This window comes from Sapajus apella, unplaced genomic scaffold, assembly GCF_009761245.1.
Source record: "Sapajus apella isolate SASKATOON/1434 unplaced genomic scaffold, GSC_monkey_1.0 scaffold1, whole genome shotgun sequence".
In the NCBI taxonomy this organism is placed as follows: domain Eukaryota; kingdom Metazoa; phylum Chordata; class Mammalia; order Primates; family Cebidae; genus Sapajus; species Sapajus apella.
In genome coordinates this window covers 49,483,492-49,508,119 of record NW_022436941.1, presented here as the reverse complement: position 1 = coordinate 49,508,119, position 24,628 = coordinate 49,483,492, and the positions used below count along the sequence as shown (strand labels likewise).

General features: G+C 37.6%; 1 protein-coding gene across 5 annotated transcripts in view; it reads left to right on the top strand.

Annotated features, from left to right (window-relative positions):
* ADGRV1 (adhesion G protein-coupled receptor V1) overlaps positions 1–24,628 on the top strand; it is a 565,868-nt gene that overhangs the window by 156,323 nt on the left and 384,917 nt on the right. For all 5 annotated transcript variants that reach the window (XM_032276299.1, XM_032276290.1, XM_032276319.1 and 2 more), the window contains 7 exons: positions 12,358–12,577; positions 12,910–13,114; positions 17,856–18,002; positions 20,842–21,097; positions 22,378–22,580; positions 23,853–24,029; positions 24,401–24,583. In XM_032276299.1, the coding sequence (XP_032132190.1) occupies positions 12,358–12,577; positions 12,910–13,114; positions 17,856–18,002; positions 20,842–21,097; positions 22,378–22,580; positions 23,853–24,029; positions 24,401–24,583 (1,391 nt within the window). The remainder of the gene's footprint in view (positions 1–12,357; positions 12,578–12,909; positions 13,115–17,855; positions 18,003–20,841; positions 21,098–22,377; positions 22,581–23,852; positions 24,030–24,400; positions 24,584–24,628) is intronic.

The window sequence follows — 24,628 nt, the reverse complement described above, 5'->3', positions numbered from 1 at the left end:
TTTTGTATTGTTTGGAATAGTTTCAGAAGGAGTGGTACTGGCTCCTCTTTGTATGTCTGGTAGAATTCAGCTGTGAACCCATCTGGACCTGTGCTTTTTTTGGTTGGTAGGCTATTAATTGTTGCCTCAACTTCAGCCCTTGTTATTGGTCTATTCTGGGTTTCGACTTCTTCCTGGTTTAAGCTTGGGAGGATGCAGGCATCCAGGAATTTATCCATTTCTTCCAGGTTTACTGGTTTATGTGCATAGAGTTGTTTGTAGTAATCTCTGACGGTGTTTGTATTTCTGTGGAATCTGTGGTGATAGCCCCTTTATCGTTTTTTATTGCTTCTATTTGATTATTCTCTCTCTTCTTTTTTATTAATCTGGCTAGTGTTTTGTCTATTTTGTTGATCTTTTCAAAAAACCAGATTCTGGATTTATTGATTTTTTGAAGGGTTTTTTTGTGTCTGTATCTCCTTCAGTTCTGCTGTGATCTTAGTTATTTCTTGTCTTCTGCTAGCTTTTGAGTTTTTTTGATCTTGCTCCTCTAGCTCTTCCAATTTTGACAATAAGGTGTTGATTTTAGATCTCTCCTTGCTTCTCATGTGGGCATTTATTGCTGTATATGTTCTTCTAGATGCTGCTTTAAATGTGCCCCAGAGATCTGGTATGTTGTATCTTCATTCTTGTTGGTTTCGAAGAACATCTTTATTTCTGCCTTAATTTCATTGTTTATCCAGTCAACATTCAAGAGCCAGTTGTTCAGTTTCCATGAGGTTGTGCGGTTCTGAGTTAGTTTCTGAGTTCTGAGTTCTAACTTGATTGCACTGTGGTCTGAGAGACTGTTTGTTATGATTTCCATTCTTTTGCATTTGCTGAGGAGTGATTTACTTCCAATTATGTGGTCAATTTTAGAGTATGTGTGGTGTGGTTCTCAGAAGAATGTATATTCTGTGGATTTGGGGTGGAGAGTTCTGTAAATGTCTATTAGGTTTGCTTAGTCCAGGCTTGAGTTCAAGTCCTGGATATCCTTGTTAATTTTCTGTCTTATTGATCTGTCTAATATTGACAGTGGAGTGTTAAAAGTCTCCCACTGTTATCGTGTGGGAATCTAAGTCTCTTTGTAAGTCATTAAGAACTTGCTTTATGTATCTGGGTTCTCCTGTATTGGGTATGTATGTATTTAGGATTGTTAGCTCTTTTTGATGCATTGATCCTTTTACCGTTATGTAATGCCCTTCTTTGTCTCTTTTGATCTTTGTTGATTTAAAGTCTATTTTATCAGAGACTAGAATTGCAACACCTGCTTTTTTTTGCTCTCCATTTGCTTGGTAAATCTTCCTCCATCCCTTTATTTTGAGCCTATGTGTATCCTTGCATATGAGATGGGTTTCCCGGATATAGTACACTGATGGGTTTTGACTTTTTATACAATTTGCCAGTCTGTGTCTTTTGATTGGGGTATTTAGCCCATTTACATTTAAGGTTAATATTGTTATGTGTGAATTTGATCCTGCCATTTTGATGCTAGCTGGTTGTTTTGCCCATTAATTGATGTAGTTTCTTCATTGTGTTGCTGCTCTTTACCATTTGGTATGTTTTTGGAGTGGCTGGTACTGGTTGTTCCTTTCTATGTTTAGTGCTTCTTTAAGGAGGTCTTGTAAGGCAGGCTGGTGGTGATTAAATCTCTGAACAATTGCTAGTTCATAAAGGATTTTATTTCTCCTTCGCTTATAAAGCTTAGCTTGGCTGGATATGAAATTCTAGGTTTAAAGTTCTTGTTTTTAAGGATGTTGTATATTGGTCCCCACTCTATTCTGGCTTGTAGGGCTTCTGCTGAGAGATCTGTTGTGAGTCTGATGGGCTTCCCTTTGTGGGTAACTCGACCTTTCTCTCTAGCTACCCTTAGCACTTTCCCCTTCTTTTCAGCCCTGGTGAATCTGACAGTTATATGCCTTGGGGTTGCTCTTCTAGAGCAATATCTTTGTGGTGTTCTCTGTATTTTCTGGACTTGAATATTGGCCTGTCATGCTAGATAGGGAAAGTTTTCCTGGATAATATCCTGAAGAGTGTTTTCCAGCTTGGATTCATTCTCTCCATCACATTCAGGTACACCTATCAAATGTAGATTAGGTCTTTTCACATAATTCCATATTTCTTAGAGGCTTTGTTTGTTTCTTTTTATTCTTTTTTCTCTAATCTTGCCTTCTCATTTTATTTCATTGAGTTGATCTTCAGTCTCTGATATCCTCTCTTCTGCTTCATTGATTCAGCTGTTGAAACTTGTGTATGCTTTGCAATGTTCTCATTTTGCGTTTTTCCACTCCATCAATTCGCTTATATTCCTCTCTAAGCTGTTTATTCTCATTAGCATTTCTTCAAACCTTTTTTCAAGGTTCTTAGTTTCTTTGCATTGGGTTAGAACATGTTCTTTTAGCTCAGAGAAATTTCTTTTTACCCACCTTCTGAAGCCTGATTCTGCTAATTCATCAGACTCATTTTCCATCCAATCTTGTTCCCTTGCTGTTGAGGAGTTCTGATCCCTGAGAGGAGGAGAGGAGTTCTGGTTTGGGGTGTTTTCATCCTTTTTATGCTGGCCTCTTCCCATCTTTGTGCCTTTATCTCCTTATGGTCTTTGTAGCTGGTGACTTTCAGATGGAGTCTCTGAGTGGACATCCTGTTTCTTGATGATGCAGTTGTTTATTTCTGTTTCTTAGCTTTCCTTCTAACAGTCATGCCCCCCTGCTGTAGGACTGCTGGAGGTCCACTCCAGACCCTGCTTGCCTGGGGATCACCTGCAGCGACTGCAGAACAGTAAGGGTTGCTGCCAGTTTCTTCTGCTGCTATCTTTGTCCCAGAAGGATACCCGCCAGATGTCAGCCTGAGCTCTCCTTTATGAGGTGACTCTTTGGGTATGCAGGGGTTGGGGAGCTGCTTGAGGAGACAGTCTGTCCTTAATAGGAGCTCAGGTGCTGAGCTGTGAGCTCCATTGTTCTGTTCAGAGCTGCTGGGCAGGTACGTTTAAGTCTGTGGCAGCGGAGCTCATAACTACTTTTTTTTCCCAGATGCTCTGTCCTGGGAAGGTGAGGCTTTATTTATAAGTTTCTGTCATGCTGCTGCCTTTTTTCAGAGATGCCCTACTCAGTGAGGAGATAGCCTAATTACAGTCTGCCAGCAGAGGTGTTGCTGTGCTGCCGTGGGCTCTGCTCTGCTGCTGTGTGAACTTCCTTGCAGTTTTGTTTATTGGGGTATAGTTAGAACTGCCTCAGTAATGGCAGTCTCCGTCTGCAGTGGCGGACTGCCTCGGTAATGGCGGGCTGCCTTAGTAATGGCGGACTGCCTCAGTAGTGGTGGACTGCCTCAGTAGTGGTGGACTGCCTCAGTAATGGCGGATGCCCTTCCCCCACAGAGCTGGACCATTCTGGGTCCCACTGTGCTTGCTGTGAAACTCTCAATTCAGAGTGTTTCAGATTGCTGGTCTTTGTGGGGGTTGGACCAGCTGAGCCAGATCACCTGGCTCCCTGGTTCAGTCCCCCTTTTTTTTTTTCAGTTGCACAGGTGTCTCTGTCTCCCAGGTGTTCCAGTGACCAGTTGAAAAGGTGCCTGGATTTCTGTGAGTTTTTGTGCAGAGACCCACAGCACCAGCTGAAACAGCCACATTGGGGGCTCATGGTGCTTTTCTGCCTGAGAATCTCCTGGCCTAGCTCCCCGTTTCAGTGCCCTTTTTTCAGTTGCACAGGTGACTGTCTCCCAGGCGTTCCAGTAGCCAATTGAAAAGGCTCCTGGGTTTGTGTGAGTTCTTGTGCAGAGACCCGCTGCGTTGGCTGAAACAGTCATGCTGGGGGCTCATGGCACTTTTCTGCCCAGGAATCTCTTGGTCTGTGGGTGGTAAAAATTCATTTGGAAATGCGGTAATCACTCACCCTCTGAATTTTCGCTGGGAATTGCAATGCAGAGCTGTTGCTATTTAGCCATCTTGGATCCCCCACAGTCCTGCTATTAAAATGAGATACGGCAATTCTGTATGAATTAAATGGCACACAGTTCTTCATTTGATACTATATGTAAGTCAGTGTTGCAATGCTCTGAGGAATGCTACTTAAAAGGCTGAATGTATGGTTGGGAAGAAAAAAGATTAAGATACTCATTAAGGTATAGGACTGCATTAGCCCATTCTCACACTGCTTTAAAAAACTATCTGGAACTGGATAATTTATGAAGAAAAAAGGTTTAATTGATTCACAGGTCCACAGGCTATATACAGAAAGCACGTTTTGGGAGGCTTCAGGAAGCTTACGATCATGGCAGAAGGATGAAGAAGAAGCAAGCACCTTCTTTACATGGTGGAGCAAAAAAGAGAGTGAAGGGGGAAGTGCTGCATACTTTTAAACAACTAGATCTTGGGAGAACTCCCTTACTATCACAAGAACAGCAAGGGGGGAAATCTGCCTCCATGATCCAATCACCTATTACCAGGTTCCTCCCCCAATGCTGGGAATTACACTTTGACATGAGATTTGGGTTGGGACACAGAGACAACCATATCAACGACCAATACCGTTTGCTCTGTGAGGGGTAGAATTGGAGTGGGTAAGAGACACGAGAGAGCTTGAGCTATGTCTGTGCGGATTGGCAGGAAATATTTTGGGCAGAGGGAAAGGTATGAGTAAAGGAGAAAGGCAGAAGCGTTTATTGCATTGAGGGCACCATTGGTGCCAGCGACAGAGGATTTGACCAGAAGGTTGTGGTGCTGAGGTTGGTGGCACAACACTGGAATCTACAGAAGATGGCCTGGAATAGCAGGCCCAAGGTGTGCCCGCACCTCAAATCATCCAGCAGGTTTCACACATTTTGGTCTTAGGATCTATTCATATTTATTGTATTAGAGATTCAAACTGAGAAATTTTAAAGTCATTTATTTAAAATGACAACAGTATAGTCATTATGTGTAAATATAACATGTTATTAAAAAATTTTTCTAAACCACTTTTATGAGAAGAGTGGCATTGGTTTTATTTTAATTTTTGAAAATCTCTGTAATGCCTGGTTTAATGCATGGTATGTAGATTTTACTTTTTATTTATGTATTTAATTAATTGTTTAAAGAGACAGCATTTTGCTCATTTTCCAGGCTGTAATGGAGTGGTGTAATCATAACTTACTGCAGCCATGAACACATGAGTTCAAGCCATACTCCCACCTCAGCCTCCTGAGTAGCTAGGACTACAGGGATAGTTCATCATGCCCACATAATTAAAAACATTTTTTTTTTATAAAAGTGAAGTTTCTTTATGTTGCGCAGGCTGGTCTTGAGCTCCTGGCTTCAAGAGATCCTCCTGCCTTGAAGTGCTGAAATTATAGGTGTGAGATATTGTGCCCAGCTGCCTCTCTTAATCAACTTTTTTTCCAACTTCATTAAGCTTGATTGACAAACATTGCATATATTTAAGATGAACAGTGTGATGTTTTGATATATGTATATGTTGTGATATGTATTTCCTCAGTCGAGCAAATTAACCCGTCCATTACCTCACATATTTACCTGTTTTTGATGAAAACACTTAAGATCTAGCCTCTTAGCAAATTTCAAGTACGCAAGACATTATTGTTAGCCATAGTTATTATGCTGTATATTAGAACCAGAGAAATTACCCATCTTATAACTGAAAGTTTATATTCTGATAAAAATCTCTTATTTTTCCCACTCTCTAGCCCCTAGCAAGCATAATTCTACAATCTTTTTTGTTTGTTTGTTTCAGATTCCACTTATAAGTGAGATCAAGCAGTACTTGTCTGAGTCTAGGTTCTCATTCTGCATCTGAATTCAGTCTACTGAAGTATTATCAACCATTCATCATCTGCTAAGTTCTGTACACTCATGAAAGAATGAGAGTGAAATAGAAAAACAGCATTATTATGCAAACAGCATTATTTTCGTATCATTATGAAAATAGTTTTGACCTCAGAAATCCTCTAAAAGGGTCTCAACATCTCTTAGGGATCCATGGATCACACTCAGCAGTAGTGAGATAGAGAAATCCTTGAAGGCTTTTCAACAGCAAGTGATGATCAAAGACATGTTTTATAACTCCTCATAGCTTTGGTGTATAGAATATACCGGATGAAGTAACTTGCAACTGCCTGGGCAAGAGTTGAGGAGGGCTCTTAGGTGGGATGAGAATAGGAATGAAGATTCTTATGGGAAACATAAATTAGAAATGAAAACCCTTGTGGGAAAAAGAAGTTAGAAATGAAGATTCAACAGCGCTTGATGTCTGTTCAAATGTGGGGAGCAAAAGTTATTATAGCTTGGCAATTGGGAGGAGAATGGTATTAAATTAGGAAAACCGACAGAGAATATGTGTGTAGTGAGAAATGTGATGAATGTATTTATAGGTGTCTTTAGTTCGAGATGACATAGAAGCATGTGTGGGTGGTTAGAGATGTAGAACTAGAATCGGGAAGAAACTGGTGTTCCCTGAACTTCTTTAAGAGAATTATTCTGAATTTTTTATCATTCATTTGTAGATCTCCATTTCTTTAAGATCCATTATTGGAACTTTATTAGTTTTTTTGGTTGTGTCATATTTGCCTGATTGTTAAAAAAATCTTTGTGTTGGTGTTTGCACTTGTGAGTAAACGGCCACCCTTTTCAGGCTTTTCTAGTGTTCTTTGGTGGTGGTAGAACTTCCATAGTCAAGCTTGGGATTCTGGTTGGGTTAGCTGGTAGTGACCCCAAACAAGTAGACTTCGTCATCATGTTCTGTACTTGGGCTGGGCTGTTACCTGTGACCTGGGATCAAATGGAGTGCTGGCTGTGATCTGAAATCCAGTGAGATACGTGGTTGGGGTCTTCAGTAAGGCAGAGCTGTTGGCTGGGTTTCGCAATTGCCTCTGATCAGACAGTGTGGTAGATTGTCTTCCCTGGCTGGCCAGTACTGACGTTTGGGATGGGTATCTGGGCAGGGCCATCTACTTGGCTTGGAGGCTTGGTGAGGAGTCTAGATTTGTACTTAACTGCTTAGGGTAGGCAGGGCCACAGGCTATGCTGCACAGATATGCATGGACGTGGGCTTGCCTCCCATGTTAGGGTATCCTTAAGCAGAGCACTGAGGCTTGGTACAGTAGCTGTTTAGCTGCTGGAGGTCAGATGCTCTCCTCAGAAAATATTCACATATACGCACTTGATTCCTGGCCTGGCAAGGGCTTAAGGAGAGCCCCAAGATTTGGCTGGATTGATGCTCAGTAGCTGAATCTGGGCAGGGCTAGATTCAGATAATCACTGCCCTGCTTCTAACTTTTAGCTTGGAGCAGAGTTAAGGGAAGTGCTGAGGCTTGGCTAAATCACAGCTTTGCAGCTGGGTCTGAGTGGGATCAGATACTCTCTTTGGATGATCAATGGGTCTGGGAAGGGTCAGAGAACAATGACACTTTGTGGATAATGCTGACCTGCCCTTGCCTCTTGGCCTGGAAGTGGGTGTGAAGGAGATCACCAGGGCTTGGCACAGTTCTGTAGCTGCATCTAGATGGAGTCAGATACCGCTTCTGTGAATAATCACCAATGTACCCCTGCCTTCTGGCTTGAGAAAGGACTAAGGAATGCACTAGGGCTTGGTTGGGTTGCAGCTCAATCACTGGGCTTGGGCAAAGCTAGATGGTCCCTCAGCAGGTAAGTATCAACATGCCGCTCTCTCCAGGCTTGAGGAAGTTTTAAGGACAGCAGGAAGGCTGGGTGTGGAAGCTGGCCAGGATTTGAGCCTGGGAGGCCCGTCAACTGTGCCTCATGCAGGGCAGTGCTGTTAGGTATCCTCTCAGGTGGTGTGCCTCCACTGGCCACAGAGCAGAGCCACTGTCAAGATCTGCATGTCCATCACTGTGAGCCCTACCCCTGTTCATTGTTTCTAACTGGCCTCAGGTGGTCTAGCCCTGTTTATACTGCTAGTGTTTCCAGTGGGGTAAGACAAGAGAGTGTCACCTATGAATAGACCCAGAATGTCATGGAAACTGAATGTCTGCCTTCAACCCAACTCTCCCTTCTCTCTGTAAAAACCAGCAGTTCCTGGGAATCTCTGTGTGCCAGACTGCGCTGACTTGGGGGAGGGGTAACATACTCAAAGAGAAACTGCCCCTCTTACCCTTCAAGTGTAGCTGTTCTTAGTCTGTGGTCTAAGGAGTTGTCTCAGCCTCACTCCCATGTACTGGGATGTTCATCAAGGCATTCTTGTCTGTGAATAGTTGCAAATTGGATTTCTGTAGAAGACGGTGGAGCCAGAGAATTCCTATTCCACCATCTTGCTGATGTCATTCTATTTAACCTCTCATTTTTTAATAGATTGTTTCTCACATTGTATTTCGTTTCCATATTTTCTACTCTTTCCTCCTCAGCCCTGTGGAACGCCCACACCACATGCTCCCAGGCCCTAGCCCCTCCTACCTGGACTGTGATGCCACTTCCCAGCCTCCACACTGTCTTTACTTTGCCACCGGGGTCCTCTGCCTCTCTCTTTTGTGCTCATTCTTTCTTAAATAACTTCTCTTTACATTGCCAACACTTTGTCTAGTCATAAATCTGTTATTATCCTAAGATATACAACTTGAGTGATTTTCTTATTCATTCAACAAGTGATTTATCGAGTAAATTATGTATCTTTAATCATGTATTCGTTTAGTTTTTGTCTACTTGTCCTTTAGTTTTTTGCCTTTATTGTGTTCACTTTTCTTATTCCTCAAGTATTCAAGTGGACTAACTATATCTCCTGAGTCACTTATTATTATTCAAAATAGTTGCCTAATGAATGTTTTTAAGGATGATGAGTGCTGCCTGAATGGGCCATTAATTAAAGTTATAGAATTCTCTTTAAAGATTTAAAAATATATATAATAGGCATACTTTCTAAAAGAATTTGCGAAAAATTCTGCCAGAGGCTTGTTAAAGGACCCATTGTGAGGTCTCTTTATTTCTTTTGTTTCTGTGACTTGAGGCTGTAGGAAGTATGAAAAGATTGTAGGTAATTATTTAGAATGGCTTATTATAGATCTCCTGAAAGCTGAAATTATGCATTAAATAATGTTCAAGGGCTTTCTTATTTTGAGTGTGTCAAATATTTTATTAAAAGTATTAGATTGGAGCCATAACTGTGAGGATCACATATTTATTCTGGTTAATGACTTGACAGAGATTATTGGGTGGTGACTGAATTCTTTAAATGGAAGAAGAAAATGAATATAAGAAAGACTACAAGGACATATAAACTTATCTTCTCTTTCATCCTTCTCTCCTTTAGTAGATAATAGATATTTTTAAGTGCCAGTTATGTGCTGAGCACATTGGTAGATGCTGGGAAAACAAGGCTAAGCAAAACTACATATGGACCCTGCCCTGAAGAAGTTTAATATGTAGCAGGGAAGAGAGATGTTATGTATAATTATACAAATAAGTTTCTAGTTATAAATGGATAACTGCTATGAAAGAATAGAGTAATTTCATACTCCAAAATAAGAGGACTTGCCCTGGCCTGAGAGGTACCCAGAAAGCTTACTTAAGGAAGAATCATTTAACTGAGAATTATATGTTGAGTAGGAGTTGAAGAGGCAGAGTTGATGATGGGGCAGGATGTAGACAAAGGGAACAGCATGTGCAGATAGGTCAGGTGGTGGTAATGGTGAGCATGTGCTTTCAGGGAAGAACTAAAAAGAGACCAGTGTGGCCCAAATACTGACAGGGAACAAGTGATACTGGGTTTAACTGAAGATATAATCAGATAGGGACTTAAAGGATTATGGTCTTTATCCTAAGAATATTGGGATACCTTTCTTGAGGAGGTGGTGGGGAGGTGGAAATAGAGAGGTGGGCAGGGAGAGAGAGAGATAGAGAGAGATAGAGAGAGAGAATGAGAGAGAGACAGAGAGAGAGAGTGTATGTGTGTGTGTGTGTGTGTGGCTGCCATGGAAGAAAATCTTAAAATATTAGAAGATGTCTGAGAAAGAGCTGAAGGCACATTTTTTAGAGATGTTGAATGATGAAGCTTGGAAAGTGGTAGGTGATGCAGGTTAGAGAAGTAGATTGATTGAGGTGATGTCTCACAACTAAAATCCATGGGGATTGGTGATAGATTAGATATGGAGGTAGGCAAGAAAGAGGTTGTCAAAGATGCGCCCTAATTTCTGCAACTGGTGGGTGAATGGTAGTGCTTTAACTATTATGGTGGTGATTTCTTAGGCGGGACCAGGCTTCTGGGGGTAGAGAATGAGTTTAGTTGTTAAATTTGCCATTCACATGCAGAGTAAGCACTACTGATTACGGATCTTACAGGAGGGTCTTGGATTGCTGATATATATTGGAAGTTCATAAGCAGAGGTTATCTTACTACAGGCAGAGATATCTTGGTTGAGACTATTGAATCAGCTCGTTTAACCCTTAACATGAGGGATGTTAAGATCCCCCTGAATTCGTTCTTTACTGTCTCCAGTTTTATAAAGCTTATGAAAAATATATGGCCATTTAAAAGGCAAGTTTATTCATAACCCCTTTTTTGACTGTCTTAACTTTTTATGCAACATTTGCTGAAGTGTGATAGTACTTAAATCTATTACTATAAGTAAACATGATCAGTAGTTCTTGATATGTGTGAGTAAGGATATAGGGTTTCCCATTGTAACCTATGGGCTGAAATTGTAGAAGAGGCTCATGCTTTCTTATTCTTGGTGCTATCTTAATATCTAATCAGTCTCGTTTGATACCTTTATGTTCCAATGTGTTTATCTAAGTACTGGAATTTGCGCATGTTTTTCTATGGTTTCTCGTTTCTCCCAGTTTTATTTAAGTCTGGAAATTATTTAGTATTACATATAACATAGTAAGCCCCTTCCTTCCTAACTTGAGTAGATATAACTATGTCCTTATAGCTATTTTGTACTTCTTTTTTAGGAGCAACCCTATTAACTGAAATACATATATATATATATATATATATATACACACACACATACACACACACCTATATACATACATATACATATATATATGTATGTATATAGACGTGTGTATGTATGTGTATATGTATATGTATATGTACATATATGTATATGTATATATGTATGTATATAGGTGTGTGTGTATATATATGTATTTCAGTTATATATACACATACACCTATATACATATATATATATATATACACACATACATATACATATGTATATAGGTGTGTGTATGTTTGTGTGTGTGTATATATATAGGTATATATGCATATAGATATATAGGTATGTATAGATAGATAGATATGGATAAGGTCTCAGCCTGTTGCCTAGGGTAGAGTGCAGTGGCATGATCATGGGTCATTGCAAGCTTAACTTCCTGGGTACAAACATTTCTGCCACCTCAGCCTCCCAAGCAGCTGGGACCACATGTGCTTGCCACCATGCCTGGCTAATTTTTAATTTTTTGTAGAGACAGGCTCCCACTGTGTTGCCAGGTCTCAAACTCCTGGGCTCAAGCCATCTTCCCACTTTGGCCTCCTAAACTGCTAGGATTACAGATGTGAGCCACTGCACCCAGCCTTGCTTCAAACTATCAAAAGTATGGTTTCCTGATAACATTTCAAAAATCATTGGCAGAATATTCTCCAAAAATCGTAAATTTGTTTATATCCTTTGGCCTAATTAACTAACTTGAAGAATGTATCAAATGAAGATACTTAACATGAAGAATTCTGTCTCTACTTAATATGTAAAAATTAAATATGGATATTTAAAATTTTCTTATTATTAAAATATTTAAAAATTAAATATACAACAAATATCAAATGTAGGTAAATTATTAAATATATTTACCTATATATTAATACGTTATATTATTATCTATGCACTGAAATTATAGAGTTGAATACTATGTAGAAACCTAGAAAACTGATATTAAAGATATGGTGTAATATTGTTAATTAAGAGTTATTTTATATTTATACTGTTTATAACTGTGTCAGTTATGAATTCATATGAATGGTAACTAGAAAGGAAAATGAAACATTTCATGATGGGATTATACATATGTTTCACTTTTAAAAGTATCCTATGCTATCTAATAAATATTAAGATGAACATAAAAGAGTTTAAAATTAGGTTGGGTTTTAGCAGCCAGTAATTTCTTTTTTATTAAATGGGTGTGGCTACCTCATCAAGCTGGCTTGATCATTCCAAAGCACTTAAAAGATTATTATTTACATCCTGTTATTTCAGAAATTGAAGTGTATTTGGGTACCTCAGACATCACAAGAGAGCTTTGAGATTTTGGAAGATTTTGCTTTGGAACCAATGCAGGGAGTGTGGGAGGTGACAGTTTACATCTCACTCAAGTTGTCTTTTCTTTCCTTCCTGCAGCCCACATACTTCTTATCGGCCAAGATATGTCTGCTCTTTATTGCTGGAATTTGGAGCATAATCAATTCTCTTTTGTTCTGGAAGTACCTTCTGCTTATGATGTGGCTTCTGTTATATTAAAGTCCATTAATTCAAGCAAGAATTTAATAGCTTTAGTGGGAGCTCATTCACATATATATGAACTAGTCTACATTTCCAGCCAGTCTGACTTTATTCCTAGGTAGGTTCAACATTTTATGCTAAGTACCTTTATGCTCATCGTAATTTTGTATGACACCTCATTTCCAAGTTTTTAGTGACTGAAAAATATACAAAATATAAGAGCTATTTACCAGCCTGAAATTTGATTATTATCCATATTTCGAATATCTTTTCTACCAAGTTAATCAGTATTACATGAATATTTTGGATTAAAATTTTATTTACAAAATGTTACGATTCATCCAAACCTTTAATATCAGTTAATGTAATGGTAACTTTATGAGTAGTCTACTATGCATATATGTTAAATTTGTTGTAGTTGACTTATTTTATATATACTTCTTACGGTAGTTCAGGCGAGCTGATATTTGAACCTGGTGACAGAGAAGCTACAATAGCAGTAAATATCCTTGATGATACAGTTCCAGAAGAAGAAGAATCCTTCAAAGTTCAACTTAAAAATCCCAAAGGAGGAGCAGAGATTGGTATTAATGGTTCTGTAACAATAACCATTCTGTCAAATGATGACGCCTATGGAATTGTTGCATTTGCTCAGGTAATGACACTAAAGACCCCACACTTGCAATGGAAAATGTTTTATTTATTGTGTTTGTGTATTCGCTGTTATTAGCATTTAGCAAGTCATAATTTGAATATTATCAGCCTCTCTCCCTTCCCTTTTCCCTGCCTCCCTTTTATGCTGCATTCTAGGGTGAATTCTACTGAAATTTTGCAGTTTGCAGTCTTACACACTGGACTCTCTGAGTTAACTTGTCCTAATTTTTTGGTTATTTTTGGATTGCTTTTATAGGATTAACTTTGAAATGTTACAAGTTGATCTTGGTCTAAAAGTTTGGCTCTGTTGTTAGCCCTGTTACCAGAGGGCAAGATTCTAAATACAATATAAACTGTGTGATATTATATTACTGTCCTGTTATACTTTTGTTACTTAGGTGGAGAGGGGAAGAGACTGATAGGTGGGGTGGGGGAAGGTAGAGGAGAGAGAGAGGGTTGTAACTGTATGTATGTTGGACACATGTAAATGTCTTTTCCTGAGGAAAGAGAACCGTGCAAATCCTAAGTCACTCCCATGCCCAGACTTTATATTTCTTTATCAGCAAGCAAAAGGACATCTGTTATTTGCATCATTTAGTCATTTTGGCAAAGTGAATTCTTCTTAATTCGAGTTATAGCTGCATGTATCTTTCTCTGAAATATTTTACATATAAGGAAAACCTAACCCAAATTGGTCTACACACTAAGAACATGTCCTTGGAGAAGGTGAGCTTCAGAGTTAGTTGGATACTCAACGTCATTATGGCTGAGATTACTTCTATCTCTCTACTTTGCCATCACAAAATTGACTTTCATTTGGTTGTTTGAAAGCTGATGTTATTGTTAAGGTTACTGCGTTCTTGTTCATGTTCAGTTGGTGAGAGAGAGATGTTTAATGTGATTCTCAAGGTAAGAAAGAAATTTCCCAAAAGCTTCTAGAAAATGGCTTATGTCTCATTGTCCAGAACTGGGTAACAAGCCCACTCACTCATTCATTTGTTAATTCATGCAGCAGATATTTAACAAATGACTGTTATGTACCAGATGCTGTTTTAGATGCTGCTAGAGTCATGTTAGAAAATGAAACAGTAAAGTTCTTTATTTTCATGGTCATTAAATTCTAGAGAGGGCAAGGGGAGACCAACAGTAAACACAGACATAAGAAAATATGTACTATATCTGGTGGTTTTGAGTACTATGAAGAAACGTTAGGCAGGGAAGGCAGATGGAGAATGCAAGGGAGGGAGGGAGTGGAGATTGTATGTGGGGAAATCTAAAATAGTATGATCAGTAAGGGCTATTTGGAGAAAATGACAGAAGGACAAAGACTGGTGGGGGATGAGGGTGTGAGCTATGTAATATCTGGAGTAGGAACGTTTAAAGCAGAAGGACCGATCAGCAAGAGCAAAGGCCCTGCAGTGCAGCCCTGCCCATCTGGAGCAACAAGGAGGCCACTCTGGCTGATGTCTGCATGTGATAGGGGATGATGTTCAACAGCTGCCGGGCCAGGGCTTTGTGTCGGGGATCTCCATGACTACCCACAGTTTCAATGAGTCACTAAGAGGACTCACAGGACCTAGCATTTAGCCATACCCATGGCTATGATTTATTACAGGAAATAATACAAAATAAAATCATTGAAGGGAAAAAGCTCATGGAGTAAAGTCCAGAGGAAGTCCGGGCAAACTTCTAAGATTCCCCTGCCAACACCTCCATCCCCTAACTCCCCTCCCCACCTCCCCATCCCCCCCACCCATTGACACAGGAGACACTTAATTCCCCTGCATTGAGTTGTCACAGCATATATAAAATATTGACTCAGTATCCAGGATTTTAACTGGGGTCTGATCATGCAGGCACCCTCTGCCTGGCACATACCAAAATTCTAGGCTCTCAGAAAGAAAATGAATGTTCAGCATAAACCACATTTACTATGCAGTTTAGGCAATTGGGAGCTACTTAACAGTTCTGGGAATGGTGGGAACTCTCCTGAAATCCAAGTTCCCAGACACCAGCGGAGAGCCGACCTGTGAGCAAGCCTTTAAGCAGTCAGGTCTGCTGTGTGAACACTTTCCTGCACAAGCCTATTAGTACTGTAGTGAATTTGGTTCTTGAGGGAATTAGAGAGCCTTTGAAGGGGGTGGAGTAGAAAAGTGAATGATGTGACTCACAGTTTAGAAGGAACAAATCTGACCATAGTATAGAGAATAGATTGTAAGTGGGCAAGGACAGAAATAGACCAGTTAGGAGTTACTGTAGTAATAGAGCAATAAATGATGGAGCTATGGGAAGTATGAATTTGCTGTTCACTGAGATATGGTTGACTATAGGAAGAGCACGTTTAGGGGATAACATGAGGCATTTGGGACATGCTTAAAGTCTTGTGTCTATTGCATGCAAGGGTCAGAAGTTTACACTGCTACTCAGTCTGGCCCATCCCCGGAGCTAAGCAAAGATCAGTGTCCCCTGAGCCATCTCTGCCCAGTAGAGGTATAATGTGTGCCACATATGTAAATTTAAGTTTTCTAGCAGCCTACATTTTTTAAAAAGTAGAAAGAAGCTGGTCATATTGGCTTTAATATATTTTATTTAACCCAATATATCAAATATTATTTAAACATACAATTAACCTAAAATTATTGAGGAAATATTTTACATTTTCTCATATCTTATCTTCAAACTCTATTGTGCATTTTACACTTGTAGACTAGCTACACTAACTACATTTCAATCAGTCAGTAGCCACATGTGGCCAGTGACTACTGTGAAGGACAGTACAATGTTAGGACATGAACTGGATTATGGGTGGGAAGAGTTAGAAAGAAACAGGAGGACCCCTATTTGCATTAGGTACTCACTTCTTTCTTCCTTTTCTTCAGATCTCTGCAAAATGACACCTTACCAGAAATATCTTCACTGATGGAAAATTGCAGCTCCCCTCCTTCGTTCTGTATTTTTTTATCCCTATTAAAGTTTCCTCTTTATGACACATAATTGACTAGCTTGTCTATCATCAGGTTTTGTTTGTTTGTTTGTTTGTTTTTTACTATAATTGAAGAGTGTGAGAGCTGGGACACTACTGCATTCACAGTTTTATCCTTGCACCCAGAAAATGCCTGGCACATACTAGGGACTTAGGATGAGCCTGTCATTCTGTGGGAGAGGCAGAATACTTACAAGGCCTTCTCAAGGCCTTATACAAGTGTATAGGGCCTAGCTGGGCTTCATGGGGTGAGATCCGACATGCTCTGCTGCTTGCTTCCATCTTCTTACCCTGCAGCCTTGTGGCAGATGGAGAGCACATGCTATTCCTCAACTGTCTGAGCATGGGACATTTCCCTTTATGAAGATTGTTCCAAAATTGTTCTAGAGACATAAAAATCACTGTTATTTAATACTTGCCAGTAGATACTGAATTCTTTCAATCTGTTCAGTAGAATTCTTCATTACAAGTCTTTTATGTCTGGACAATCTCATTTCAAGAGGAGATTTAGTAGATAATGAGAATTTCTTGAATATTTTCTGGCTGCATGAAGTGCTCATTTTACTAACCCTCATTAATGGAGGGCATGGAGCCAGAGAGAGCTCGCTTTTTAAAAAGGCATTGTCTTTTGTGAATAAATAATATGCATATTTTAAAATCAAGGCATTTTATTTAGGAATGTTTGATTGCCTAGAGCAAGATTTTATTACTATATAACATCTGTAACAGTGTGTTAAAATGCTGTGTAAAATATCGGTAAAGGACAGGATCTCTACTCATTAGCATTCTAAGTAGAAGCTCTCATAAGTTTTAAGAAATTTATGGGTGAATCTCTTTTCAGGTTATCATAGTAACATGAACAGAAAGATTTTAAAAAATCTTTACACTCCACATTCTTGCTTTACTGCATATGGAAAAACCAGAGGTATTGCAAGATAAGATTCTTTGAAGCATTCTTTTTGAGGAACAGTTCATGAAATGGCTGGCAAGAGATGTGTATGTTTGGTGAAGAATGTTGGAGTGACACAGAAATAGATATTAGTTTGGGACAAAAGAAAGAGGCTAGCAAGCATAGATGAGAAGAAAGAAAGAAAGTAAGGAATTCTGTCACAAGGGAAAGGAATATTTCTGGCAGAAAAAACAGTTGTAAAGGCCATGAGCTAAGGATGAAACACCATCAATGGGGACAGAATAGCCCACCGAAACATTTCAGAGGATATGAATTTAAGGATAAGAGACATTTTCAAATGATCCGGGAGAAAGTTCTAATTCTCATGACATTGTTGCACACGTTTGGGATATTGGAAACCATATAGGTCAAACTCTTATTTTACAAATAGGAAATCAGAGGTTTCACAGGAGGGAAAAGACTTTTCTGCTCTCTTGACTCTATGTCCTTCCTCTTCTACAAACTTTTTACATGCTATGAATACTTTTATGAAAGTACATGCTCTCTGAGTATAAAAGTAATATGTGTTCACTGAGCAAAATTTGAAAAATGTAGAAACAGAAACACAAAAATAAAAATAATCCTGTAATAATTAACATTTTTCTTTACTTTCACTGAATCTTTTACTTATTCAAACGTGTGTTTTAAATCATGGACATTCTATATGGCTGTTTTTTAATTGTTTTTCACTTAATGATATCATGTTGCTTAGGACCATGAACTTTGTAAATTCATAATAACATGCGAGAAAAAAAAGTCTGCTTAGGTAATTTCAGGTAACTCCTTGTGACTTTCTGTGTATTTTTCCAGAATTCATTATATAAGCAAGTGGAAGAAATGGAGCAAGATAGCCTAGTAACCTTGAACGTTGAACGCTTAAAAGGAACATATGGTCATATAACCGTAGCATGGGAAGCTGATGGAAGTATTAGTGATATATTTCCTACCTCAGGAGTGGTATGTAATTTATAAAGTTATAGGAGACATTTTAAAATTATGGTTACTAGTGATATATGGGACCAAATCCTGCCTTATGGATGAAGTGTTTGAGTTTGACCATGTCAACATTGGATAGCTACTAATCATCTTAGAGAGGGATACGATTTAAGGTTAGTTTTCTTATTGTGGGTATTCTTTTTTTATTTTTATAAAATCAAAATTATCCTTTAAAAAGTCATTCTTTTTGAGTTGTAGTACATTGGTTGGCCACATTGTGGGTGTGTTACATTGGCAGAAAGATAAAAATCAACAAAATAAGGATCAAAATGTGGTTTCCAGATTTAGGCAAGATGAAAGTAGTAAGTAGGGAACAAGTCTGTGTAAAACAGTCAGGCTTATAGAAAAGTAAATCTGATTGTGGAGGGATATAGGTTGGCTTTTCTGTAAATAGACTCTGAGATTGAGAGTTGTAGACAGAGGGGTTTTAGGGAGATACCTCTATGAGGGTGTGAGGAAGGTGAGGATGTGCAGAGGGAGAAGTTGGTCCACAGGTGATTGCACCTGAGGTTGATTGCACCTGAGTTCAGGAGATGAGCTGGCCCTTAGGAGTTGTTCCCAGTTTAAAGCTGAGCCATTGGCATCCCCATTTTAGCAGTCCTTGACTTAGGGTATAACACTGAGTGAGACCATTTGCTGTAGCAAAGGGCAATTCTCAATGAGGAGCACAGAAGCTTTTGTTAACCAGCAGCTGAGGGATGGGTACAACAGTCCCGAGAAGGGATCTGGCCAGAGGACAACATTATCCATTACCAGAGGATAGTATGAAGTTGGAGCTGAGGTTCAAGAATGGAATCAGAATGAGCCAAATAAGTACATTACTAACAACAAGAGGGCTCAGAGAGCCTTTTGTTCCCTGCTGGAAGATGGATTATCTTCTTGGCTTGCCTTCGGTTTCATAGATTAGTCTGTGTATATTGCCCAATTGCTTCTCTGAAGAGTTCTTTTAAAGGAACTCTCATGGAATTGTCTCATAAAAAGGACAGGTGTATATCATGGTTTCTGTATATTAAGAATGTTATTGCAAATTCTATTGCATTTAATTTGTACTTTATGTAAGTTACCAAAACTAAGTTGTGTCTGTCAGGTTCTATATGTTCCAATTTATATTTCTCCAATTATAATTTCTTATATAAACATGATTATGATTATTTCTAATTTAAATATATGATGATAATGGTACCTTAAACATAGACTGTATTTTGGAAGAATTAATTATTTCATTCAGGGAGCTAGTACATTTGTTTTCTGCAAAGGGCCAGATAGTCAATATTTTAGGCTTTGTGAGTCATTTGGTCTCTTTGACTACTACTTAGTAGTGAATTAGTACTTGGTGTAGTAGAATTGTGCTAGACAATATAAGCAATATTAGCAGATAATACAGATAGTGATAGACAATATGCAATTGAATGAGCTTGGTTGTGTTCCAGTAAAACTTCGTTTATGACAAATGGGATTGGCCATTGGGCAATACTTATCTGACCTCTGATTTTATTAATAAAGGTCTTGAATTTATTTAACTTTTATATAAGTCCTTATATAAGTCCAGGGGTACATGTGCAGATTTGTTACCTAGGCAAACTTGTGTCATGGGGTTTTGTTGTACAGATAATTTCATCACCCAGGTATTAAGTCTAGTACCCATTAGTTATTTTTCCTGATCCTCTCCCTTCTCTCACCCTCAACCCTTGAATAAAACCCAATATGTGGCTTTTCTCTCTGTGTTCTCATCACTTAGCTCCCACTTATAAGTGAGAACATGTGATATTTCTGTTCATATGTTAGTTTGCTAAGGATAATGGCCTCCACCTTCATCCATACACCTGCAAAGGACAGGATCACATTTTTCTTTTGCGACTGCGTACCTAACAACAGAAATACCATTCAACACAACGATCCCATTGCTGGGTATATACCCAAAGGAATATAAATCATTCTATTATAAAGACACATGCATATGTATGTTCATTGCAATACTCTTCACAATAGCAAAGACATGGAATCAACCTATATGTCCATCAATGATAGACTGAATAGAGCTCTTGAATTTATATTCTCCATTGCCTTTTCCAGGTGGAAAGATGAATGTCAGCAAAGGTAGATGCATAAGCCTATAATGCTAGTTTGAATAATTATAAATAGTTTGTAGCTGCATTTCTGGAGAGGTGTGTGAGGTAGGAAACAACAGAAAATGACATTCAAGAAGTCCTATCAGCAAGGACTTCAGATGCTTTTTAGCAAATTTGGATTTGACTCTTTAGACAGGAGAGACACAAAAGGAGGAGAGAGATGCTATGATTTGCATCTTTCCCTATCTTCCTCTCTCCACCTGTATGTTAGTTGATTCATTGCTTAATGATATATCTCTTCAGAGTTTAGTGAAAGGAAATAACAATCCAGGCAAGTTTTGTAGAGAAAAAATTTTAAACTAGTATACCTCCTTATTTTATTTTTATGGATCTTTATATGTGGTATCTAGAACTTAGATTCCCAGAGAGCCTATATACTTTATCTTAGAATGGAATTCAGACTTCAGGATTTGAGTCCAGGATTTGACAGTTTGGCTACATAGTTTTTTTTTTTTTTTAATTAGCTTAAAGTTTATAAATGGTTTGCTTTTTCATTTTTTCCTGACAATCTTCTGTTAATGTGAAAGGCTTTTGATTTGTAGAATCATATTATTATGTTGCTTAAATATCTCTTATGATTTAAGTTATAGTAAAAGAAAATCAAATTTTTAAATATTCTTACTACATAGTAACAATAACAAAATAAATAACGTCTTTCTTTAAAATTCTAGATTTCATTTACTGAAGGTCAGGCACTGTCAACAATCACTCTGACTATTCTTGCTGATAATATACCAGAGTTATCAGAGGTTGTGATTGTAACACTCACCCATATCACCACAGAAGAGGTTGAGGACTCCTCTAAAGGTGCTACTATTGATCAGGACAGAAGCAAGTCTGTTATAACAACTTTGCCCAATGACTCACCTTATGGCTTGGTGGGCTGGCATGCTGAGTCTGTCTTCATTAGAGTAGCAGAGCCTAAAGGTAAAGCTTGTTAAATATTTTTCAAGTTTTAATGAGAAGCTTCATTGGATAATTTTAATATTTATAAGGAATGTAAATTTCTGTTTTTATATGACTTTTTCAGTTTGACAGGTTATACTCAGTCCTTTTTGTTTATTGTTGTTAAATCTTGTGATCATGTGAAATCATCTAGTAATAATGTTATAGGAAATATATCTTTTAAAAGATACATTATAAGTATTAATATTTTAGTTGTCAGTGCAGTAGAGGTGACTGTTTTTTATTTTACTTTTTCTTTTTCGTCCTTCATCTGTTCTCTTTCTTCACTTAGCATCACTTTCTATAGATTTTCAATAGTTTCAGAGAACAATGAGCAACATAGTAAAATGTACATGCACTAAAGGTATTAATTGTTTAATCCAAAATAGTAATTAGAATAATTTTATCCTGTGAAGTATACAGTGGTTTCTGAAAATTTTGAGTACTAAAATTGTCACCCAAGTAATTATTCATATTAGCTGCGAGAGAAATAGATTTTTGTAGATACAGGTCATTTGACTTACTTAAATAAAAAGTTATATATAATAGGTATGTATTTAGAACATACTATGTGAAGGTTCTAAAATTTTTACATAATAGCATGGACATCCAGCTTTCAAGTACCTTTCATTTGAATAGTCAATGAGAAATATAAATGAGGAAGTGTGGTATTTCTGTTCATATGTTAGTTTGCGAAGGATATTGTGTAGTTATGTAGTTATGTTCCTGGGACTTTAATATGGCAAAACAAGTTTTTAAAAATCTAAACACTGAAATAAAATTTAGGTGCTGTGAAGTACTTTGAGCCTTGTGATAGACACATCACTGTAAGAACAAAATCACTCTTAATGATTAGTCATTAAATGATTACTTTGTGTATATAATTTTTCATTTTTTGAAGATTCTTTTGAGCATTTGTAATCATCATCTCTGCTAACCTGTGTATCTGTACTTCCCTAAGACTGCAGCAATTTCTGTTAAAGTGTATGACAGGTGCAACAAAGGAGGGTACATTAGAGAATCAGAAGTGGGGGATTAGAACTGGTATATAATGCAAGGAGTTGATGGTGATTCTCTGACCAACTTTGGGAAGCAGGAAGACCAAGCCCAGAATAATCCTTGGGAGTATACATTGTCTTTCTTTTACTTCTTTTTCCTTAACTGTCTACAAGAGATATAGCAGAGTGTTCCACTCTAGGTGCTTGGAACAGCATTGACAGCAAATAGAAAAGCGTATTGCTTGTGGCATGTTTCCCTCACAGAAAACACCACCACTCTTCAGTTACAAATAGCGCGAGATAAAGGACTACTTGGGGATATTGCCATTCACTTGAGAGCTCAACCCAACTTCTTGCTGCATGTCGATAATCAGGCTACTGAGAATGAAGATTATGTGTTGCAAGAAACGATAATAATAATGAAAGAAAATGTAAAAGAAGCTCATGCCAAAGTTTCCATTTTGCCGGTGAGTCAGGGCTGCAATGAATATGATCTAAAAGAAAGGGAAATACTCTTAAGTAAAATTGTGATGCTCTTGTCGGTAAAAATCTTTTTTTTTATAAAATGATTCTTTTAAACATAAAAATGTAAGTATTCTAATGTTCCCACCTAGCTAAATATTTACTAATGAATGAATATTCTATAACTGGCTGGCAAAAATGGTGTCTATTATTTTTATTTATTCAACTGGAATATTGTTTGAATGAATGTTGAAGCACTGGATATAGATTAATTGTATCTGATTAGATCCACTGTAATTTTGGCTTGTCAATTTTTAAACTAATGACAACAAATGAAATGCCTAAATCAATGTTTATTTTTATTATTCATTTAATAGGACAGTATTTTCCTTTCATGATATGATTCCTTGAATCAGAATTAGTCTTCAGATTGTTTAGATCTGATTTTAGCTATCTGAATTTATTCATATATGTATGGAGAGAGAGAAAAAACAGAGAACAAGAGGAGGAGAATATGTGAATATATCCGTTATGATATACAAGAAATTGAAAGTGGCTAATAGATTAGTGTTAATAATATTATAAAATAATAAATATGTTTTATATTATATAAATATTATATATTATATGCCATAAAATATATTATATATTATTAAATAAATATGTATTATATAATAATGTTAGTGTTACTTATAGTGATATTAGGGGCTTTAGGCAATAGTATCTTCTGAAGAGCATAATCTGGGAAAGATATAAGGGATGGGATAGAAATGAGAGTTTTCCCCCCTTTTTAGAGTATATTTTATCTTTGGAAATTTTTAATTATGCAAAACAAAGTAAGAAATTTCAAAAAATTAAATATAGTCTTATATCTAGATTTTCAAGTCTAGAGCTTTCACTTTAAAATGTATGTAGCATTTACCAGTATTTCCTAAATTTTCTTTTGGGATATTAAATATGTAAAACCTACAATAGAATATAGTCAACATTTCAGGATAGATTTTAAAAAATTATTTTATTTGCTAATGAGTGTGAAGATTCCATTGAAACATCACCAGATCACCAGTGAGCTAGAATATTCCATAGATTCTGAAGTTGTCAGTGGGAATGTAGTAAATTATAACGAGTATCTTTTTTATGTTTGACAGAACTGCCCGTCTCTGTGAATAAAGTCAATTATTTCCTTACTGAAAAATATAAAATATTAAATGCAAGTTAAATATCCTAAAAACAAAAACAAAAACAAAAAAAAAACACCATTTTTCCCCATCCCCCAGGACGACATTCCTGAATTGGAGGAAGGATTTATTGTCACTATCACTGAGGTGAACCTGGTGAACTCTGACTTCTCTGCAGGACAACCAAGTGTGCAGAGGACTGGAATGGAAACAGCTGAGATAATGATAGAAGAAAATGATGATCCCAGAGGAATTTTTATGTTTCATGTTACCAGAGTGAGATGAGCTTTCATTTGTTTACAGTCATATAGAAGCCTCTCCCTGCTGATTTGGCCAGTATTTTATAATATATTTTCTGCAAAACAGTTAGCTTTGCCTGTTTTTATTTTTAAATAGATAACTAGGTAGATTTGTCTTATAAACTAATTCTTAGGTCTCTCTGAGCTAGACCAAAGGATTAAACAATGTTACTTTTATTACATTAAATATGAGTTCAGGAGACCTTTTATGTACACTTTTATCTGACTGTTAATTTCTACTTTGAAGGGTGAAATATAGAAGTTAAGTCAAAACAATAACTTTAGGAAGATGACTTAATGAGAGTTGCCACTTTATCTTGCCTTTCAACTTACATTCTTTACTTAAAGGGCCCCGGGGAAGTTATTACTGCCTATGAGGTGCCTCCACCCTTGAATGTTCTTCAAGTTCCTGTAGTCCGGCTGGCTGGAAGCTTTGGGGCAGTAAATGTTTATTGGAAAGGATCACCGGACAGTGCTGGACTGGAAGACTTTAAACCATCTCATGGGATTCTTGAATTTGCAGATAGACAAGTATGCCAGTCATTAACATATTGGCCTATTTGGGTTGTACTTCAG